The sequence below is a fragment of the Lontra canadensis genome, unplaced genomic scaffold (assembly GCF_010015895.1).
Source record: "Lontra canadensis isolate GAN:19392208 unplaced genomic scaffold, GSC_riverotter_1.0 scaffold7, whole genome shotgun sequence".
In the NCBI taxonomy this organism is placed as follows: domain Eukaryota; kingdom Metazoa; phylum Chordata; class Mammalia; order Carnivora; family Mustelidae; genus Lontra; species Lontra canadensis.
Genome location: NW_022631001.1, coordinates 21,269,203 through 21,292,914, shown reverse-complemented (window position 1 = coordinate 21,292,914; position 23,712 = coordinate 21,269,203). Strand labels below are relative to the sequence as shown.

Below are 23,712 nucleotides of genomic sequence, written 5' to 3'. Positions count from 1 at the left end.
CCTTTGACTATCACTCTTCGCACTCTCCATACGGGCCTCTCCAAGCATTTTTCTTTTCTTTTTTTTTTAAAGATTTTATTTATTTATTTGACAGACAGAGATCACAAGTAGGCAGAGAGACAGGCAGAGAGAGAGGAGGAAGCAGGCTCCCCGCTGAGCAGAGAGCCTGATGTGGGGCTCGATCCCAGGACCCTGAGATCATGACCCGAGCCGAAGGCAGAGGCTTTAACCCACTGAGCCACCCAGGCGCCCCTCCAAGCATTTTTCAACAGCTGTTCATGCCAGGTCCTGTGCTAGGCTTTGGGATGCATGGATGACTAAGACCAGGTCCCTCTCTGAGGTGAACTGAAACTCCAGAGAGAAGACAGATGTACGTAATACACTAAATATTAGGCCAGAAATATGAGAAAATAAAGGCAAAAATAACGCCTTGTGCTTTGAAGGCCAAGGAAAAGTTCAAGTGCATTAAAATTACATTGCAACTGATGCTCTGGAATGTTTAACCATTAACTCAAATGAATTTTATTGAGTACCTTATATGTCAGACACTGGTATAGGCTCCAGAGAGACAGCAATAAAAGTCTTACCCTCACAAAGCTTATATTCTAGTGGGGAAAAGAAACAATAAATACATAATGTAAGTAGAGCCTGTTATAAAGGAAAGTAAGGCAGAATAAGAAGACAAAGAGTAAAGAAGGCTATTTCAGGGGTGCCTGGGTGGCTCAGTGGGTTAAGGCCCGTGCCTTTGGCTCAGGTCATGATCTCAGGGTCCTGGGATCGAGCTCCCATCGGGCTCTCTGCTCTGAGGGGAGCCTGCTTCCTCCCCTCTCTCTGCCTACCTCTCTGCCTACTTGTGATCTCTCTGTCAAATAAAAAAAAAAAAAAAAAAAAAAAAAAGGCTATTTCAGGTATGTGGTCAGGAAAAGCCCTGTGCAGGTGGCATATGAGCAGACCCCGGGGTGAAGTAACAGAGCCCTCCAGTTACAGCACAAGAGGAGCTCCGCCATGATACTTGGGTAAGTATACTTGGGTATAGTAGAACAGGCAAGCTGTTTACTAGCTAAACCTGAGCCTGGCTGGATAGTTCTCTTTGGGCTGCAGATTCTCTTGCTATAAAATGATGGGGCTGGACTAGTTGCTCTGTAACCACTGTGAATAGTCTTTGTTCCTTTAAATACCAAGTATTTTTTGTGAAGGATTAGAAGACAGAACTATGATAAATTATCAACATCACCTTACTTTTCATTCCTCCCCCTCTTTAAGGACTTAGGAGTATGGGCTTTGGTGTCAAATAGCCTTGACTTTGAACTGTGGCTTTCTGCCACTCGCTGGTTGGGGATTTATTTAATCTTTTAGAGTTGCACTGTTCTCATCTGTCAGATTGGGATAATAATTAGTACCTGGAGTTATTTTGTAGGTATTAAATGGGGGTGATTCATACAATGTCTTAGCACACTGCTTTGCATGTAGTAAGGACTCAATAAACTGAAGCCATTGTTATCATTATATTTTGATTAATGGGTCTGCTCTGTGTCAATTAGTTTCATTTATGGTTCGTAATACAGCAGCCTATTTCATAGGCTCATAGAATGCTGGAGCCCAAAGGAACTATCGACTATTCTCTCATTGAATCTCTTTCATGCCCATTTATGGAGTCTCTTACTAAAGTTTTTATGACTATTTATTGCTGGGCCCTGGGAGTACAGGAATGAGTAAGTTATAATTCCTGCCCTCAGGAGTTACATGGGAGAGAAAATTCAACAGACATTGATACAGTGTGTTAACATTATAATAGTTACAAGGTCCAATGATGGCCTAAAGGATGGCCTCCTACCAGGATGGAAGGGAAAGTAAGGAAGACATCACTAAGACCATGACACAAGCTGAGTCCTAAAAAATAAGTTATTTGTTTATTCACCAAACATTTGACAACTTTTAACTAAACATTTACAAGGTCAAGTATTTATCACAACCATAATTAATATCCCAGCCCTTGTTGAAGTCACAGCCACAGAAAGCTGGTTTTTGCTCCATGTGATCCTGTCACAGGCTTGGCCCAATTGGGCATCTGACTATGCAGCCAGTCCACAGACTGAACAGCAACTTAAGATGGGGCTTGGCAAGAAAAGGTGAGCAAAGACCACTGGAATGGAAAGCAAAGAGATCTTTCCAAGTTCACCCTTCAAGGAAGTGGCAGAGCCAAGATTAGAACCTGATGCTGTGTCTATCTCTTTCTACTATACACCTCCTTAAAAGGCCCATGGAAGTGGGGTACCTCACTGGCTCAGTCAGTAGAGCATATGACTCTTGATCCCAGGGTTGGGAGTTCAAGCTCCACATTGGGCGTAGAGTTTGAGGAAAAGAAAAAAAAAAAAAAAAAAAAAAACTTACCATGGAAGTAAGATCCTCACAGACCTGACTCCCAGCCTAGAGGTCTGGGCAAGTCCTGTTTAGTGCCCTTTCTGCAACCAGCTAGTTGGCAGATATAGGATCTTTCTAGATCTCAGCTCAAAAAGCCAGGCACCTATGTAGCTAGGAGGGTATTTGATAAAATTCAGATTGTTTCTCTATTGATGCAATCGACTTTTTTTTTGTTAAGTGAAATGTAAAGTTAGACATCCAGTGGGTGTTGGACTAGGTGTGGGTGTAATCCGTGTTCCTAAGCAAGTTGTCTCCACATCAGAGAGAACTTAGCACAAACTTCTTAGAGACAGAAATCTCTGGCACTGAGATCATTAAACTTTGTATAGAACCTGCTCATAAATAGCTCCTATTTCTGAATCTGTTCTACATGGTCATTGCTGAAAATGGATAGAACCTGGAGAGAAGCTGTTTTTCCACATGACACTACACTTAGTCCCATGTCTTCATCATTAAGCCCTTTGATTTGATTTGCAGGTAGCACAGCCTTCACTCTGCCCACACTTAATTTCTTCTAGCTTGAGTGGTTCCTAAGACAAGAATTCTACCAAATGCTTTCTATGCGCCCTATAATTCTCTTTGCAGAAGTCAATCATGTCAAAGCCAAATATAAAGTCCTTTTGGAAACCCGAATTCCCAGGGCTGGCTTTTGCAGGCATGCCATGGTACTGCTAAGTTTGCTCCGGATTCATAGACTCATTCACTCTTTTCCCACCTGGTATGTGCCTGTCACTGTGCTGGAGATACCACACACGTGTTCTTACCATGCAGGGACTCAGATTAGTTGGAAGAGACAGACTTGTAAACATATGGTGATGGTACGGACATTGCAAACTGCCACAAATCTACCTGGAGAGCAGTTTTATCTCAGGATAACTTTAACGTTTATTTTTTTTTTAAGATTTTATTTATTTATTTGACATAAAGAGAGAGATCACAAGTAGGCAGAGAGGAAGGCAGAGAGAAAGGGGGAAGCAGGCTCCCCGCTGAGCAGAAAGCTCGATGTGGGGCTCAATCCTAGGACCCTGAGATCATGACCTGAGCCGAAGGCAGAGGCTTAAAACCCACTGAGACACCCAAGCGCCCCTCATTTATTTTTTAATTGGGCTTTTTTTTTTTTTACATGAAAATGCAGATTTCTGGCTCTTCTGGAAGAACCAGAAGATCTGATATCACCAGGCCCACGCTTAGAATCCACTGAGCAGAGCTGAAGAGCAACTACCTTCTGAACCTGACTGAAGACAATGGAAGTCTCTATTGCCTTCCAACAGGCCAACTTGACTCCTTTTTTCCTGCCTACCTTTCTTTAAAACAGGTTTCCATTTGTGAACCTGCAACAGATACTTAAATAAATATGCTTCAAGAACATACAAAAGGCTGTCAGAACACAGAGGCAATGCGCCAAGCCCACAGGAGACACAAAATACCCTCTAGAATGAGGCTCAGTCCTGGAGAATGAGAAGAAGCCACAGGAGACCCTCTGAGGAATATATTCCAGGGCTCAGGAGGTCCAAAGGTCTGAGACAAGACAGCCTGGTGAGTGTTGGGCGTAACTACAGGAATTCTCTATTGCCAGAGTACACAGAACGTGTGGCACAGGCAGTATGAGGCTGGAGATGACAGAGGCATGAAGAGCCTTTGAGAACAGGACTTTAGACTTAATTCTGGGGCCAGCAGTGGGCCTTAGTCAAAGGGACTAAGCAAGGGAACGGCCCGAACAGATCTGGGTTTTAGAAAGATCACTCTGCAAGCTGTGTGAAGAATGGGCTGAAGGGAGCGGATCTGAGGCAAGATCTTTAAGCGGCTAATGCCACATTTTAGGAGATGATGGTGTTCTGCACTAGGATAGAAACCGAGTATGAGAAGAAGATTGAGTCGAGAAATATTTAAGGAAGCAGAATCTAAAGGGCCTGTTTATCTGAGGGGTGCAGGAGTCCAGTGTGACACACAGGTTTCTGGCTTTGACTGCTGGATACACGGGAGACCACTTACACAGAACAGACCCGTTACGGAAACCATGTTGGACTAAAAAGCAGGAGGCCTGGGTTCCAGCCTTGGCATTACCATGAATTCAGTCTCATGTTTCACAGAATCTGATAATTCAGGGTTTTCAAAGGAATTTATTTTATTTAAATTTTTTTTATTTTTTAATTAACATTCAAAGGAATTTATTTATTTTTAAAGATTTTATTTATTTATTTGACAGACAGAGATCACAAGTAGGCAGAGAGGCAGGCAGAGAGAGAGGAGGAAGTAGGCTCCCCGCTGAGCAGAGAGCCCAATGCGGGGCTCGATCCCAGGACCCTGGGATCATGACCTGAGCCGAAGGCAGAGGCTTTAACCCACTGAGCCACCCAGGTGCCCCTCAAAGGAATTTAAAAGGTCAAGTCCAATCTCTTATATATAGAGGCTTGAATTCCTCTGCGAGAAACTTGTCAGGAGCCTGTTCAACCTCTGCTAAACAAATCCAACATGGACAATTAATCTCCTAATGCAACCCATTCTATTCTTACACAGTTTTTAAAAACTTCTCTTAAAAGTACACAAAAATCTGCCCCTTAGTTTATCTCTAGCTTTGGTGGAAAAAAAATACTCTATTTTGCGTGTTAAGACCTAGGATAAAGTCCTGGCATTTCCTTTAGGAGAAAAACATTACCTCAAAACCTCAATTTCCCCACCTTTGAAATGGGGGATGACTTGAGGATTTCTATAGCAGGGTTACCATAGCTGAAGAGGATGCAGCACAGCCTTCAAGCAGAAGCCTTCACACTTCCTATAGCGAGTGCACAAGGCGCTCGGTCGGTGGGCAGCCATGGGTCTCAATGTCTTCAAGCTCTGACCCAGCCATCATCAGATGGTGCTTGGGTAAGAGCAGTGACAGGATTTGGCCTAGCTCCCAGCTTCTTTATCACCAGGGCACGCACTTTTGTTACGGTATCTTTTTGATACATGAGAGCTCACTGATGTCACATTCCTGAGATACATGAAACAAGCAAGCCCACTAGAAAAGTAACCTAGCTCCTTGAAGAGCTTGCTTCCCTTAGTGCCACTCTGGCAGGGATGGCATTCTGGAGCCAGACTGCCTGGGTTCAAACCCCAGCTCTGTCATCTACTAGTTGTATGACTGAGGCCAAATTACCTAATTTTCTAAATCCAATTGCCTTGCTTGTAAAACAAAGAAAACAGTACCTACTTCATAGGGTAGCTGTGAGGGTTAAATGAGTTAATTCATGGAAAAGGCTCTTATCACTGCCAGGCACAAATCAAGTGCATTAAACCAAAAGCCAAACATGCTTGAATTCAAATTCCAGCACCACCTGAGTCGTTCTATAATCCTGCTATTATTTTTATAAGCTTTCCAAGTACCACATAAGATCAAGACTGGCTGCAGATTCAGATTCTACCAAGCATTATTTGATTAAACCCATTCAACAACACTTAAGGCATAATTACCTCTATTTTATGGCTGAGGAAAGCCAGGTATAGAGAGCTGAAGATGTAAAGGCTTTTTCCATATACTTTCCCAGAGGTGGTAGAGCCCAGGCTTTGGGAACCATCTTGGATTTGAATGAAAACAGCTTTACTACTTACTGTCCAGGCTTCCTCCCAGGCTTCTCTGAGCTCTCCGGGAGACTCAGTTGGCTGCAGCAAGGATTAAATGGCAGGTAGCAGGGCCCGCACACAGTTAACGCCTCAGGAGCATTTACTGCTCTTACCCCGCAGCTACACCTGTAACTCACATGCAGCTCCGACTCTGGAGTCCTCAAAGATGCAGTGCCTTTATTTCTTATACTGGATCACTTTTCCATAATCCTTGATCTCCTAAAATATGGCCCTCATGCATAATTTTGGTTCTAAGGGTAATGTCAGGCAAGATCAAGAATCTCTCTCAGGGATGAAAACGATTCATTCTCCAGCTATTCATCCAGTCCTTGGCGTAGCTACTGCCTGCATTAGGGAGAGAGCTTCTTGGCAAGACGGTGATGTCTAAGGCCATTCAGGAACCATCGGCGGTGAGAAAGTACAGCTGTGAAAGGAGTGGGCCCTAGTAAACAGACTGCTGATTTAAAAAACAAGATAATGCTCCAGTAAGCCGTTCTTTAGAGGTGGCTACAAAACTTTGTTTGACACTCGAGGAACATAACCATGTGATATAAATATTGAACCTACAGCCACATAATTTTTTTAAGGACCAGGAATTAGAACAGCTAGGTGTTTTTTCAACTTTATTGGTGGGGGGGGGGCACTGTCAGGGAAGGAGGAGGTGTAGACTTGAAGGTTTTTGGTTTTTTAATGCAAAATAATTTATTGTGTGTCTGATACCAGATGAGACCAGACAGGTCATGGTGCTCATGCCTACATGCTGTCCCCAGGCTTCTGCCTCACTCTGCTACCTAAGAAGGGCCTTCCCGGCCTCCGCTCTACAGATTGCTGGTGACTCAGCGCCTTGCGGGTTTGGGCATTATGTAAACTTTCACAGACTTGCTGAAGGGGATGGTGCCCTCGATGCTGGTTTCCACTTGGGGTGACACCTCACCACCCTCGATCCACGGGGATTTTGGAATGCGAGAACTGGAGTTGTAGGCCAGCAGCAGCCTGACTTCCACCTGGCATGGTTCTGGAATAAAAAAGACAAAAGAAATCCTCTATGACTGGGCAACTGCTAGGAATTGGGAAGAAATGTCAAGTAAAAGCCACATCAAAGACAGAAGCAGTAAGGTTTCTAAACATTTCTTCATCTGTCTTCAACCCTTCCCCCTCACGAAACAAAGACACTTTCCCAGCCTGAATCCTGTGAGGCTGAGCCTGAGCCTACAGACGAGCTGCTTCTCCACCACCTCCTCCTCCAGTCCCTGTGGGCTCTCTGCAGCTCAGATCTGTGGCTGAGCAGAGATGACTAAAAACTTTGCCTCACAGGCCTTCTGGCTTCCAGAGAGGGCCACATGGCCTGCACAGGGCTGTTTCTCATGGCCAGATAACCAGCCTCTTCCTGTGTGGCTGAGGCTGGGCATCAGGGCCGCAAACACCGCAGACGCTACCGTCTTACTGGAGAAGCAACCTTGATTTGATTAGGAAACAGTTCTGACAAGAAATTCTCACCAATGAACAGGAACACAATTCAGGAACCTAAAATCATGTCACTAAACCTTCCTTTCTTTCATGCATGTAACAGGCCCGAGTGAGCAAGTAAGCCCTCTCTGGAATTGCTGCCCATCTGTTGGCAACAGAGACAGTTACAAAAGGAGCACAGCGCTCTAATCAAATCTGTAAGGACAGTGAGGAGGGGGCCCAGGAAGGCTTTGTTTATTTTTTTAATCAATTTTTTTTTTTTTTAAGATTTTATTTATTTATTGTCAGAGAGAGAGTGCACAAGCAGGGGGAGTGGCAGTCAGAGGGAGAAGGCGGCTCCCACTTGAGCAGGGAGCCCGATGCAGTACTTCATCCCAGGACCCTGGGATCATGACCTGGGCCGAAGGCAGACGCTTAACAGACTAAGCCATCTAGATGTCCCCAGGAAGACTTTAGAATAAAACACCTGCTCTGTGTCAAGCATACAACCCCAAGAGTTCTTACCCTGCCACACCACAAAAGACTGTCACAAACCCCCCTCCCCCCGTAAAAGTCCCAAGGCTCTGAAAGTTTCTAAGTGAATGTGCAAATCCACGCTGGTGGCAGTATTTAAACCCACTTGATACACTGAAGCAATTAATCTTTCTGCTAACCATGTGGCTTCTACAAAGGACAGGGAGAGTATTTCAGAAGAGCCTAAGGGCAGGTGCAAAGGGCCAGAAACAGAGTAAGCTTGGGATATCCTCTTATATTTCATGTGACTGGAGCAAAATGTACAAGTATTAAAGATTAGCCCAATGCTAAGAAATACAGAGGAGAAAAGTGAGAGCTGGATGGATCTAAATGAACAAGGGCAGAGGTCCCAGGATTTCTCGATGCCTCTCCAGACCTCTTCCTAGTCACTTCCACACTTCTCTGTAGGGAGGAAAACAGAGACCGAATTGCTGTCCTTCCAGAAGGGGAAGGTTCCCAAGAAGCCAGAGCAACCTTGCCAGCCTGAGAGCGGCCTCAGCACCACCACTTACCAGCCACGTGGTGCGAACACAACTGTGTAATATGGGGTGTATCTGTAATGAAACCAGTGCTGCACTCTGGTATCAGGGTCTGGTATCAGCTCTCCCACTATGCTCCCCTCTTTTGTCCCAGATGGCTGTTGCCAACCTCAACCACAACCCAGCCCCAACTTTCACAGCGCTTTCAGCCAAATCCTGGTGAGATCAAAGGACTCAGCCCAACTGTTTGTTGTGCCCTCCCTGCATGTAGTAAGAATGGCAATTCAAACCACTGCCATAAGAGGAAAGGAGAGGGGAGAGAAAATGAGAGACAGTGGGAGAAAAAGACAAAAGATTATATGGGACAAATCATGGCAACCTATTCATCATGCCTGGAAGCACAGCTCTCCTATGAGGTATATATTCTTGCTTCTATCTTACAGTTAAAGAAAATGAGACAGAGAGGTAAAACCACTTTCTCGGGATGGTACAGCAAGGGAGGCAGATCTAGAACCAAGTCAGAGTGACTCAAGCTTCTGACATGGCAGTAGCCTGCCTCTCAGAAGAGAGGCCCCTGACAGGGAGCTGCTGAAGGACTGCATGGAAGAAATGCTCCCCAGCACTAGACCCTATCTCCTGGATTAGCACAAAGACAGCGCAGGGCATTCAGAATGAGAACACATCTCACTAGTGTCCCAGGCATCCCACGTCAGAAGGGAACATGTTAGAATGAAAACACAAGGGATTTGGGAGTTGGGAAATCTGCATGCCAGCCTCAGTGGCCCCATGATCCACTACGTGGGCCTCCATTTATGCATCTTAAAATGAAAAAAAGGGGGGCGCCTGGGTGGCTCAGTTGGTTAATAAAGTGCTATGCTGAGAAAAGAGAGATCTGTAATAGCAATCTCTCAGAGGAGGTGATCCTGAACGAATCAGAATTCTTCAGGCTCATGACAGCCTAGATGGCAGCCCTGGCTCAGGCAAGGAGCTACTGTAGGAATGGGGCAAGTCACTAGGCCCTGCCAACACCTTTGAGGCTCTTCTGAGATCTAACGTGCAACTAAGTGCTTCTCTGAACCTTGGGCCTTCCTCAACAATGCTGTGCCACGGCATATCTTTCTAGCATATCGTGTCCATGTCTAGGATCCCTTTATCAGAACAGATTAGAATAAGAAATTCTGCCTTCCTGTGGTAGAGCAGAACACTCCAGGCAACAAGGATATAAAATGACGGATGCTCAGGGAGGAAGATCCTGGGTAAAGCGTTGCTGGATGCTTCCCAATTGTGCCAGGCCCAGGCTTACTGACTAGACCCCCAAAGGAGCTGCCCTGATATTTAACAGCACTACTTTCTCTTTGTGAAAACTTTATTATGTCATTTATACTCACCTAATACCCCTGATAGAGGGAAACCAATAATAATGGCATTAGTTACTCATGTATTTAAAAATTCAGTAAAGGGGCGCCTGGGTGGCTCAGTGGGTTAAAGCCTCTGCCTTCGGCTCTGGTCATGATCCTAGGGTTCTGGGATTGAGCCCCACATTGGGCTCTCTGCTCAGCAGGGAGCCTGCTTCCCGCCCCCCGCCCTTGTGATCTCTTGTCTGTCAAATAAATAAATAAAATCTTTAAAAAAAAAAGTCTTAAAAAATTTTTTTTCAGTGAAAAAAAATTCCAGAACGCATCCACCTATTTCTAAAATAAACCAAATTTGGTGGCATGAAACTCTTTCTCCAGTAATAATCATGCTTCTGAATCATCTTTAGTGATTTAGGAAATACGGTGAGGCCAATTCTCCCCCACATTTTAGGTTTTGTAGACTGAGTCTCTATTTCAAGTTTCAAAAGCAGCCTTACACACTTGAAATGTAATGTCTCATGTGCTTGTATTCTCCCATTTTATTCTTAAGAATTTTTAAAAATACTTATGTAACCTTCCTATCTTTTCACAAATTATTAAAGTATCACATTAAACCAGTCCTGTGGGAAGGTAGGACAGTAATAGTTGTTGTTTTACTTGTTTCAGGGGAATGAACTGAATGGTTCATAGGCAAAAACAGAAAAGTTTTAATTTGGGGTAAGAAATATAAAACTGCTTAACTTCCAGACAGAGCAAGGCTCAGAACTAACTCCTAGGTGGAGAACGATCATCTTCATTTTGAAAGTGAGGAAACAGTTTCAGAAGGCAGAATGGCTTGTCCGAGGCTATGTAGCAAGTCAGTGGCAGAGACAGGACAAGAAAATAGTGTGCTGGTATCCAGCTGAGAGCTCTTTCCACGAGATTCCATTCTATTATAACTCCTGTACATCTTCTGACAAAATCTTGGGCCTTGAGCAATCAAAGCAATGCAGCAAATGAGTCTAAGTACAGCCAGTTTGGGGTTTTAAACTCCTTAAAAATCAAGTACAGTCCTCAGCAGGCCTGATAGAACCATGTATTTTTGAAAAGTACAAAAAACCAAATGCCTACAGGTAAGTGTGATCTCTAGGAGCATATTTTCCTGTCCACCCTGGTCCACTGACCCTTTACCTGTCCAGGCAGTGTGGGAGAGGTACACCTGAGTGATAAGCCGGTGGCGCCCTGGGCCAGGATTCCGGAAGTCGGCTGGCTTAGGATGAATCATCTGAGCCTGGCCATCTGGATATAAGACCTAAGAGGTGAGAGAAATGAGAAAAAGAGACAGAGGGGCTATGAGTTTTCAACAAAACTGCGCCATCTGTTGTGAACCTCAAAAGAGGAGGAACAGAAGACACCAGCCTTCACTAAGAACTGTTCCTGGAGCGGGGGACAACACTGTCAGCATCTCTGTATTCCCTGCCCCAGCACAAAGCAGTGTTTGGTAAATGTCCCTGAATTCATGGTGAAGAAGTGACAAGTCAAGTGCCTCTATTAAGTACAAAAACAGGTAAAAATACCAGTCCTGATGGAAAAGGCACCCCCATCAGGATGACTTTCTCTTTCCTCAGCTCTTAATCACTTCATGGGCCAGGATCCACCACCAACCAAAAAGTATTAAGAATAATTTTTTAACTGCATTCTCTACTCTAGGTTACAGCTTGCTAAGAAGCACTTTCTACTGCTCTTTCTGTCAAAGAAGGGTCTACTCAGTTAAAAAACAAAATTCAGCCAAGTAAACTTGAAGAAATAATTGGCTTTATTAAGAGTCTAGCAAGTACAGAGATGCTCTGAGGAGCTGGACAAAATGGGAAGGACACATTCCTGGAACAGGATGAAACTGTAATTAAGTCTTAGTTTCCTGTTGTGGGGGGCAAATGACTCCAGTTTGGACTTGTTTTCTTGTTTGTTTGTTTGTTTGTTTGTTTATAACAGCTGGGCAGTTCTCAAATCTCACACAGGGCCAGAGTAGTTTCCTCACATCCCAGGGTAGCCTCACCACTACCTGCGCGGACAGCCTGTTGCACAAATGAACCAAACCAACAGATGCAGCTTATCCGAGAACTGAGGGCCTCGACTATGGAAACCTACCTACCTACTATGGAAACAGAGAAGGGAACTGCACATGCCTTTCAACTTTGAAACTCTGGAGAGGCCCGGCTCAGCCCACCTGCCCCATAATGAGAGAAGACTTCAACTGCCTCCATGCTGACCTCAAACTTTCTGTTTAAGCTCTTCTTTCCAGTTTATCTCTTAATTCAGGCAAAAGACCCAGAAGGCAAAACATTCCCTGATGGTAACCAAAACAAGCAATAACCACTGCCCTGAGCCAACAAGAGCCCTGTGGTTGACTCCAAGACAGTCATGACTTGAGCTTCACTGCCCACCTGCAAGTACCCACCGACCTTTGTCCCACAATTTCCTCAAAGAAACCTGCAAGTGTTTTCAGACCTTCAGAGACTGTCTTTGAGACACTAGTCCACTGTCTTTCCAGAGTTGGCCTCACTGAAAGGAATTTTGTCTTGTTTCACCACTGCTCCTTTGTGTCTTCGGATTTTGTCACCAGCGAGTGGCCAAACCTGGTCTGTTTGGGACCCTTAAGGGTCAGGTGCCCTTGCACCCCTGTACCCCAGCTACACTAATCACCTTTCACCTGCCCAGAACAGAAGCAGTAATGGTCTGGACAGCACCCTCCTCCCATCAGAGTTGTCCCACAAGGAGCCGTGAGTCCCCCCCACACACACCTGCAGAGGCACCAGAACAGTCTGACCGTGCACATGGTAGAGTGACTTTGGAGACTTTTCAGTACAGTCTAGAAGGTGACCCTTACAAAATCTGCCTGCAACTTCACTTATGCTCAGTTGGTCACTGAACTTTTTCTCAGGGATAAACGTGAAACGGTAGTTCTCAACTCTAGCTGTACATTAGAGTCAGATAAGAGTTGTTGTTATTATTTTTATAAGGATTTATTTATTTGACAGAGAAAGACAGCAAGAGAGAGGGAACACAAGCAAGGGGAGCGGGAGAGCGAGAAGCAGGCTTCCCGTTGAGCAGGGAGCTGGATCCCAGGACCCTGGGATAATGATGAGCTGAAGGCAGATGCTTAATGACTGAGCCACCCCCAGTGGCTCTACTGGTACTGGTACTCATGGGCCCTACTCTCAGGATTCTGATTTAACTGGTATAAGCTGAGGCCTGTGCATCATTACTTTTTTTTTTTTTTAAAGATTTTATTTATTTATTTGACAGAGAGAGATCACAAGCAGGCAGAGCGAGAGGAGGAAGCAGGCTCCCTGCCGAGCAGAGAGCCCGATGCGGGGCTCGATCCCAGGACCCTGAGATCATGACCTGAGCCGAAGGCAGCGGCTCAACCCACTGAGCCACCCAGGCGCCCTGTACTTTTTAATGCTTTCTTAAAGTGTGGTTAGGGTAGGGGTACCTGGGTGGCTCAGTGGGTTAAGCCTCTGCCTTCAGCTCAGGTCATGATCTCAGGGTCCTGGGATCGAGCCCCGCATCGGGCTCTCTGCTTGGCAGGGAGCCTGCTTCCCCCTCTCTCTCTACCTGCCTCTCTGCCTGCTTGTGATCTCTCTCTCTCTCTCTCTGTCAAAGTAAATAAATAAAATCTTAAAAAAAAAAAGAAAAAAGAAAAAAAGGAATTCCTACTGGGAAGCCAGAGGTTTTTTCCCCTTTCTTGTCACCACAGCAAATCTTTAGGGCCTGACTCATTCATATCTCTTCCAGGAAGGCTTCCCTGCCTGTCCCTGGCTATCTGTCCTCAGATTGTACTGTCAATCTACCTTCTTTTACTGGTAGCCCTTCTGCATAAATACCTCCTCGAGCCCTTATCCTTTGTTCTTACTCATCCTTTCAGACCTCCCCATGCACTGGTGTCTCCACAAAGTCCTTCTTTTCCTCAGCCTCTTACCACACTCTATAAATTAAATTCTCTCCATCATGTGCATGTGTATTTTAAGCATATTACAGAATTTTTTATGGTAACTAAAAACTGGAAATAAACCTGTAGGGAAGGAAAATTAATTTTCCCTCTACCCTTCTAAGTTTTTGACTAAGATCACTCCTATAATAAAAGACAGATAAACAGGGGAAAAAAAAAAACCCAAACACAAGTTTAATAACATGTATATGTTCTTTTTTTTTTTTTTAAGATTTTATTTATTTATTTGACAGAGAGATCACAAGCAGGCAGAGAGGCAGGCAGAGAGAGGAGGAAGCAGGCTCCCTGCTGAGCAGAGAGCCCCATGCGGGCTCGATCCCAGGACTCTGAGATCATGACCTGAGCCGAAGGCAGCGGCTTAACCCACTGAGCCACCCAGGCACCCCTGTATATGTTCTTTATACATGGGAAATATCCAGGAAAACTGAACTCCCTGAAATGGCTCAGGTAATCACCTTAAATACCATCTTCCACTAAAGACAAAAGAAAGGCGTTGAGGTGGAAGGGAAACAATTTTGGCTCAATGAACAAGCACAATAAACAAGGGTAAGATTGTTGTAAAACAAAAAAAAATTTTAAAGTAATCTCTGCATCCAGCGTGGAGCCGAGCTCCACCAACCGAGCCAACCAGGTACCCCTGTTATGCAAATTTAAGTTGATGCCTGCTCCACTGTTAAGAGTTTCTAGAGACTGTCATCCTTCTCTTCCTGGTACATCCTTCACAAAGGATGATCTCCCTTATAAATGTAAATTTATCTCACAAAAGGGCAATTTCTCCGTTTTCAGAGATCCTCCTGTGTCTTCAGCCTCTTGAAAATAATTGTCCCAATCAATAATCCTTATGCCAAAGAGTTATCTGCGGTGGCATATTGTGATCCCCTTCATTCCTGCCCTTGAAACTTCCAAGTAGTTTCACACTCTGCAAGTTGAGTTAGTACAAAGTTCCATTATTTCACTGAACCAGTTAGTCTCTTAATCTTGAGAGTAAGTCAGCTCCATTTCAACATATGTCTTATTTCAGAAGGCAGTGTTGCCGATGGGTTCCCAAAATTAGGCCTACAGTATGTGAGCAATCAGGTATTTAGTAAGAGGCCACAGTATTCTTCTCCTGTCTTCGTCTGAGAGATGACTGAACTTCTGTTTTATAATTGCATGTTCATTGGTCTTTCATTGGTACTGCGCATCCTGAGGGCAGGAATTCTGACACGTTTGCAACCCTAGTGCTTATCATGTGCAACAGAGTGAGCATTGCTACATCGACGGATGGATGAGTGAGCAGTACTCTTTGTGGGGCTTAACTGCAGACTGTCTAAATCAACTGGCGTCTCTACTGCATTTGCATGTGTCTCTAATATAGCTAACTTAGGAAAAAATACTCCCTAGCGCTTGCTTTTTTCAACCTTTAAATTTTGCTCACCAAGCTGACCCACCCACAGCCTGGAAAGGACTCGTTTATTATAAATAAGTTTGCTTGTGGCCCTGAAAATACCAAGTCTGCACCTTACTGTTACAAAACTGGAAAGGCCCCCGTCATCCGGTAAGCCCTCACCAGGTACCAGGGACTACATATACTTTATCTCCTTTCACTGCCGATTGCTCCTATTTGTTAGTTGTAGAACCTGAGCTTCAGAGTTCAAAGTACCTTGCTCCAAACCACAGTCAGCAGAAGAGATGGGATTCACACCCAGACTCTTTCTCAGAAAGACTCTCCACCCCCCACAACTTTCTGTCCCTTAGACAGAAATCACAGGGCTGCTGGAGTTACGGTCAGTGTGGAAGCCCCATGGGGACCAAACCCTGACAGACCTGGACCTTCACAGTGCTCTGAGGGTCCTGCACGTGTTCCAGGGTTGCATCGACATCCAGGGCCACAACCAACCCGGATGTAAACCGCAAAGGATTGTCTGACTCGCCTGCTGGCTCGATGATGGTGGCCGAAGCTTTGTGGATCTGTAAGCGAGAAGAAAACACAATGATTCTAAAGCCAGGCCATCCCTGGGCAACAAAACATGATCCGTGCACTGTCTCCATGAGCAGCGGGACATGTGGGAGCCCATCAGGGGAAGGGCCCTCGCCCAGATGCTCAACTGGTCAAAGATCACCAAGACGAACAGTTTTGACTATCTCAACAGATGTGGCCTGACCTGTTCTGGAAGGGGGAGGTGCAAGAAGGTACTCTGCCGCAGCATGGTCTGTAGAATTTTGACCACTTCTACCGGTTTGGATGTCATAAGTCGGGGCATAAGGTCAAGAAGTTTGTCCACAAAACTGTCCTGTAGGTGGGGCAAATCAGCGATAAAACACCTGGAAGAACAAACAGAAGCAACTGACTAGGCATTCATTTATGCAGGCTGAACCCCAAACATATGCCAAACCCTGAGGGATGAGAAATGATGAACTGAAGGAGCTCACAGTTCCTGACTGAGAAAGCCAGGCACCTAGATAATTATGCCCTGGTGATGTGACCATCCTCATAGACCTGTTTACTGAATATCTGTATGTGCCAGGTAGACTCCGTATTTTACGTGATCTTACTTAGTCCTTCCAGCAATCCTGTGCACTGCTGGAATTATTTTTGTACTAATAGATTCATTACTTAATTTAAGAAATATGTCTTTAAGACTTAGCAAGTGCCAAGTACTATCACAGGAACCAGGGACGTAAGAGTGAGCAAAAGAGAAGAAAATGCCTATCTTAATGAGGCTTATATTTGTTGATACGAACACTGAGATTCAGAGAAAATGATGCACTGAGGCTTTAAAAAGTTAAGTAACTCATTCCCTGCACTGATTCCACAATACTTCTGCCTTACAGAAGGAGACAGTCAAAAAATCTTCCACTGAGGAGGTGATATCAATGCAGGGACGCTGGGACTGAATGAAGAAAGACGGTCCAACCCTACACGACAGATGAGGAACTTTGGCACACCAGAGCTATCACCTTACCAAAAGTCTCCTCAACCCAACTGTGCAAAAACAGACTCTCCACCTTAAAGAACCTAAAACCAAAAGTAAGGAATGAACTTAGCTGCAATTTGAAGCTAGGCTCTTAAAGGGCCAAGCAGAGTGAATCATTTGCTAGAGAGCAGCGCCTATTGGTGAAGTATGGTATTGCAACTCAGCTCTACATGGAAGACTGGCAAGTATAGAGTCATGGAAACTTCAGGTTTGGTGAAGTTCATGGGGGCAAGGACGAGGGGTAGAAGAATGAAGTATCAGACTTAATAAATGTCAGACTATAAAATCCTATAAATGCCTTCCTCCTAGTATTATATTGGCAGCACACCACCTATCTGGTCACTAAACTACTACTTCTTCGTGAAGACTTCCACTCACCTATTGCATCTGTTTTAACTAATTTACTCCATACAGAAGTCTGAGAAAACACAGCTGTACTGCAGAATATAAGTTCTTGATAGATTTATGGAACAATTTTTTGTAGATTATAGAAAAATATGGAAATTTCAGAACAGTGGTGAAAAGAACAAACAAGTTACAATTTTTCAACAAAAAAAGTTTGTTTTACCATGTAGTACTTGTCTTTTTCATGGTCCAGCTGAATGCTGAATCCAAATGATTCCTGATGTTTTCAATATACCATTGTATGTTTAGCTGAATTTAGCTGAATTTTAGCTGAAAAAAGAAATTTATATACCCACTAAAGAAAATACACAATTAGGGCACAGTGCTACAGAAAACACGTTGGCTGCATGAGTTAAATCAAGGGTTCTGGCTTGTGATTGCTCTTGTTGCCCTGTACGTGCTATTCTCTGCATAACCAAGGTTTAGTAAGCTAGAAGGTGATGAAAATATTACCTCTGAAAAAAGTCCACTTCCTGTAAAAACTTTTCACACATCCCAAATAAGGGGTCAACTCTGTAGAAAAAGAGAAAAACAAACAAACAAACAATACGCATATTTTGCTTCTGTAATTTCCATCTGAGGAATTAGGACCAAATTCCCAGAAACCGGAGTCTACATGAAAGGAGAATGAAGGTAGTACACTATCAAAATTATCTCTAAGAGAAAGAGCAGACATCTAATTGACCCAGGGGGAAAATATCTGCCAGGATCCCAAGACCCAATTTAGACACTGCAGTGACTGTTGGGCTCAATGAACGCTCAAAGTCAAGGGCTATTCTAGGCCATGCCTGGCATCAGACTGACTGAGGATTCAGGACAGAAGCAGAGCTTGTGGGCAGTGCAGCATCATGCTCCTCCTCTGTGGGACTCCTCGCAGCGCTCTACTCAGCAGTCCAGAGGGCCGTCTGGGAGCTCTAAACTGGCCCAGGATGGAAAGCTCGGGTGCAAGGAGAGGATATCTACACCAGGTCAATTTGGAGACTATCCTGTTTAGAAGCCTCATGCTCCACTGACTCAATGAAGCCCAAAGCTATGGTGTCTGCATCAGAAGAAAACAGTTCATTGATAGTTCTTTCTGGTCTACATGCAGTTTTATCAGTGATCATTTTTACTACGGCACTGTCACCGAGTAATACAGCTGATGCTACCAGGTTTCTAGCGAACAGACCTGGAAGGTTAACCAAAGGTCAGATTCTCATGACGAAAAGGAAAAGGTTTTGTTACTACTTTGCCCACAGACACAGACTATGTTCTTTCTTCATCACTTGGTTCTTTTTATTTCTTGTAATTTCTGAATGACACTTTCCATTTATTTTCATTAATATATTATTCATTAGAGGAGTAAAGTGCCAGTAAAGAAAAACAAATACTCTTTACTTACATAAAAACATGGTAAGAAATGGTGTTAACTTTCATTTTTTAAAAAAAGATTTATTTATTTGAAAGAGAGAGAGAGAACATGAACAGGGAAGCAGGGAAGGAGGCACAGGGAGAAAGAGAATCCTGAAGCAGACTCCATGCTGAGCATGGAGCCCAATGCAGGGCTCAATCCCATGACCCATGAGATCATAACCTGAGCCAAAACCAGGAGTTGGCTCCTTAACCAACTGAGCCACCCAGGGACTCCACTGGGGTTAAGGGTTTTTTTTGTTTTTTTTTTTTAAAGATTTTATTTATTTATTTGACAGACAGAGATCACAAGCAGGCAGAGAAGCAGGCAGAGAGAGAGGAGGAAGCAGGCTCCCCGCTAAGCAGAGAGCCCGATGCGGGGCTCGATACCAGGACCCTGAGATCACGACCTGAGCTGAAGGCAGAGGCTTTAACCCACTGAGCCACCCAGGCGCCCCTGGGGTTAAGGTTCCTAATAAACTAGTTTAGTCTTTCTATTAAAATGTAAATTCCATGAAAATAGGGATTTTGTATTAATCATTTTGATACAGGATGTATTTCCTGACATGAGAAGCTATGACAATAAATATTTGTTGAATGAACAAGTAAATGAGAAATGACAAATGGAAACTTACTCTACAAGCAACATGCATTTGAATTCTTCTCCTAAAAAGCAGGTAACACTAGAAACTTTCTTAACTCTGATAAACTACCAGAAATAGAACTGAAATTTAATAGTGAGGTTCACCCACCAAAGATCTCCAGCAGTGAGAAGGCTGGAAGGGAGACCTCCAGCTAAGCAGGGGTGAAAGGAAGGTAATTCAGTCAAGCTTATAAAGAGTCATCTTGGAGGGCCTAAATAAAATACAGATTTGGGAACTCTCTCTAAACCTAAAACAGAGCAGGAAGCTTCACCTACATGCTATGTGAAGTAGGCTTTAGCACGAAAAACATCTACTTTTTTCTTGGTGTGAGGAAAGAAAGCGGGGGAAAAGTGAAGTCCACTGACTTCTCAACTGACCTATAGTTGACTTTTGTTTATAAGTATCCAAAGACAATGGGAAATTATTAGATGTTAAAAAGATAATCAGGGCTATAAAGGAGACCAAGCAGACCTCAATGAGATAAAGTCAAGGCAAGAAAGCACAGAAAACTTACTAAAAATTCTAATAACTAATGTCAGTGATATTAAAGAGGAGATCTAAAAGGACACTACACTGATAAAGCAAGAGAAACTGTTAGAAAAGGGGTACACAGAAGAAAACACACTCAGAAATGAACAGTAATAATGAAATCAATTCAGCAGTAAAAGAATTCTACAATGAAGGGCGCCTGGGTGGCTCAGTGGGTTAAAGCCTCTGCCTTCGGCTCAGGTCATGATCTCAGGGTCCTGAGATCGAGCCCCACATCAGGCTCTCTGCTCAAGAGGAAGCCTGCTTTCCCCCTCTTTCTCTGCCTCTCTACTTGTGATCTCTGTCTGTCAAATAAATACATAAAATCTTAAAAAAAAAAAAAGAATACTACAATTAAAAATGATGAAAATTGAAGTAGAGCTTAAAAGAGCATACTGAAGAATTTACACAGAATACAGAGTAGAAAAACTAAGAAACTGAAATTATGAGAAAAAAGAGAGACAGGCAAAACAGATCCAGAAGACACAGCATCCAGTATGACAGACTGGAGCGGATGGAAGTAGTAGTGATTAAAGAAATAATGGAGGGGAAAATTCCTTGAGCTAAAAGCAGAGCTTACACTGAAAGTCAGTGAGAACACTGAAAAAAAAAACCAAAAATCAAAAAACACAAAACACCACATACATATCTGAGTAGAATTTCTGAATTCTAAAAAGGAAAAAAAATTTACAGCTCTGAACCAGAAAAATAAGCCTCCTACCAAAGGAAAGAGAACCAGACAGACATCAGACATCCTAACTGTAATACGAAATACTAAACAGTAACACAGCAATATTGACAGAGCTCTGGAAGAATTCCAGTTATGTATAAGAGCAAAAGAAAGGCAGTTTCAGACACGCAGGGTCTCTTATATATTTATTCAGAAAAACAATTACTAGAAAGCTAGAATGTGTTCCAGTCAAATAGCGAATTAGAACAAGGAATGTCAAAAAGCAACTACAGTACAAAAAAAAAAAGTAGTGAGCAATTTGGAATTTTGAAAAAATACTTATAAAGGCTAATGAATACTTTAAGAACCGATTCTTCAAATAAGAAATACATTATAAAAATATAATAAGCTGAAACTGAGTTCCAAATGATTTAACAGTATGAGACAATCAAAAACATATTAAAATTTTATCTTGATCTGAGGTGATCTTGATAGAGGTAATCATAAAGTCTATTTAACTTTTTATGTTGATAAATATAAGTTGAATATGTTTATTAAAAATACAAGTAAAAATACTATTTACATATAAACAAATATAAGCTAACATGTATCAAGTGTTTACTCTGAATGAGTGAGGCAATATTTTAAGAGCTTTACATTTAATAATTTACAATAACCCTGTGAGGGTGAAGCAGATACTATTATTATCCCAGTTTAACTTAGGGGGAATAAACTGAGGCACAGAAGCCTTTTTTTTTTTTTTTTAAGATTTTATTTATTTATTTGACAGAGAGAGATTCAAGCAGGGAGAGAGGCAGGCAGAGAGAGAGAGAGAGGGAAGCAGGCCCCCTGCTGAGCAGAGTCTGATGCGGGACTCTATCCCAGGACCTTGAGATCATGACGGGAGCCAAAGGCAGAGGCTCAACCCACTGAGCCACCCAGGCGCCCCGAGGCACAGAAGTCTTAAAGCAACTTATCCATGGTCACTAAGTTTGCAAATGGTGGGGGTCAAGATATGAGTCTAAGAAACAAGGAACCGTAGCCCTCCTAACCTCTATGTTCTATTGCCTCTCACTGGAAAAGTTCAGATGTAGGGTTAAAACTTTCAAACCCTTGGAAAAAACAAAGAAACAAAGAAAACAACCAATCTAGCAAAAGTCAAGGAAAAAAAAAGGGCAGAAATGAATACAAGCAGAAAGTATAAGATATTATAGCACAAGAATAAATTTATTAGTCTTTGTATAATGACATGGAAAAATGGAATATCACTGGATGAAATGGAAAGAGGCAGAACACAAAGTATATTATGATTCTACTTATATTAATACACACATTTATAATCTATATATATTTATCTGCCTTGGGAAGAGTCTATTGACAGTTGTTTCAGAAGGGGTAGGTTGTCAGGGACCTTCACTTAATCTGCAATATTTAAATTTTTTACAATAATCACACATAAACTGAAGAATATATTTATGTATGTATGTGTGTATATATATATACATATATATATATATATGTATATATATATATATATATATATTTTTTTTTTTTTTTTTTAAATAAAAAGAGTATAGATGCAAGGGGCTCCCGGGTGGCTCAGTCGGTTAAGTATCTGCCTTCCACTCAGGTTATGATCCCAGGATCCTGGGATAGCTTGTGTCCTCTCTTTCTTTCTCTGTCTCAAACAAATAAGTAAAATCTTAAAAAAAAAAAAAAAAAAAAGTGTAGATGCCAACACAAGCACCTGCGTTTGCTCAGCTGTGACTGGCAAACAGTAGGGATTAAACATCTGTTAAATGAATGATGGCTATCTCTAAGATTACATCACTACCTGACTTTATCAGGTCACTATCAAAATCAGTGAAGAAGTAAAATAACATTCAGAATGTTCTTTCTGACCTGGTATTTTTCAGCACTTACTTAAACACTCCTATTTCCTTCTCTAGGCCACTTTTAGACCAATACCACCGCCAGACAGAGCATCAGACACATCTTCTACCTGGGTACGAGCTACGGCATTGTGTCAAGTCTAGGATGCCATCACTCTTAGGAGGCACCTTTATTTTATAAAACACCAAGAAAGAAAAAAAAAACTGCTTTCAATCCAAGTGTGCCACACCATCAAAATATCTAATTTCAGAGAGTTTAAATTTAAAATGTGCATTTTAGAATCGATTAAATATGGCAATTCTAATGGAAAGTCTGATAGTGAGCTCTTACTATGTACCATGTACCATGTTAAGTACTTCCACATGTATCATCCCATTTTTCTTCATGGAAACCCCATGAGACAGATGCTGTCATCATTCTCTTTTCACAGACAGGGAAACAAGGCACAGAGAGGCTAAGAAAATACCATCCCTAATCAAACAACTAGTAAGTGGAGAGGTCCGGGTTTGACCAAGGTAGTCTCATTGCACAGTACATTCTCTTCTTTTGTTTTTACTGCCTGGGAGAGCTTACTGATCTCTTCAGAAGAAAAAATATGGTTCCCGGCGCTAAATTCTTAAAGAAATCAATCAAGGACCATAAGGAATGTCCTTGTTGCCTGTTGACCTATGTTGTACTGTAGGCAACGGAGAGCCACTGCATCTTTCCAAAGATCCAGTTTGACCCAAAGATAGAACCTGGAGTATCTGAAAAAATGAAGAGTTTGCATACTGTTTAGCAAATTTTTTGTAAGTTATCTTTTCACCTCCCATTAACCTTGGTGAGATCTCTGAGTGCATTTATTTGGAGGAGTCTTTGAAAGGATGGTGCCTCCCCTTTCAGCAGCCACACATCTTACCCTCGAGTAGTCCGAGCTGTTACTATAAGTTGCAAGGCTTTGGCCTGCAGCCTCATGTGATGTATAATCACCACCTGTTTATTCTCCACACCACTGTACATGAACTCCATTTTGTAGGTCTCTTCCATGATCTATAAGGAAAGGTAATGAAAGATCAATAAAAATATCATATTGGTTTTGATAGCAGCATAGAATTCTAGGTGAAATTCTTTAAACTGAGTTTTTTTAATGCCTGTGCTTTATTTAAGTGCCTATGGTAAGAGAAATGAGGATAATTTGAGAGAAATTAATGTGTTGAGGAAATTAATATAGTATGTCTTATGAAAACAGAGTAAGTTGTTTTGTCAGTTAAAAAAAAAAAAGATTTTCATCCAGTAATAAAGTCATCTTAGTTGATGATGTCAAGATATGAATAGTTCAATCACTGATAAAATCGTAAAGCACTGCTTATTACCCTAACCCCAAACTAGTGTGTTGTAGGAACAAACGAATGAGCACC

At 42.7% G+C, this 23,712-nt stretch overlaps 1 protein-coding gene across 2 annotated transcripts in view; it reads right to left on the bottom strand.

The window, feature by feature from the left end:
- Positions 1-6,796: 6,796 nt before the first annotated feature.
- INTS4 (integrator complex subunit 4) overlaps positions 6,797-23,712 on the bottom strand; it is a 108,646-nt gene continuing 91,730 nt past the window's right edge. The window contains exons 18-23 of one of the 2 annotated variants that reach the window (XM_032852984.1): positions 23,214-23,344; positions 17,645-17,704; positions 15,974-16,133; positions 15,636-15,779; positions 11,009-11,129; positions 6,797-7,039 (exon numbers count right to left, since the gene is read on the bottom strand). In XM_032852984.1, coding sequence (XP_032708875.1) covers positions 6,861-7,039; positions 11,009-11,129; positions 15,636-15,779; positions 15,974-16,133; positions 17,645-17,704; positions 23,214-23,344 — 795 coding nt within the window. In that variant the 3' untranslated portion in view covers positions 6,797-6,860. The remainder of the gene's footprint in view (positions 7,040-11,008; positions 11,130-15,635; positions 15,780-15,973; positions 16,134-17,644; positions 17,705-23,213; positions 23,345-23,712) is intronic. The other variant, XR_004382146.1, reaches the window with a different exon arrangement.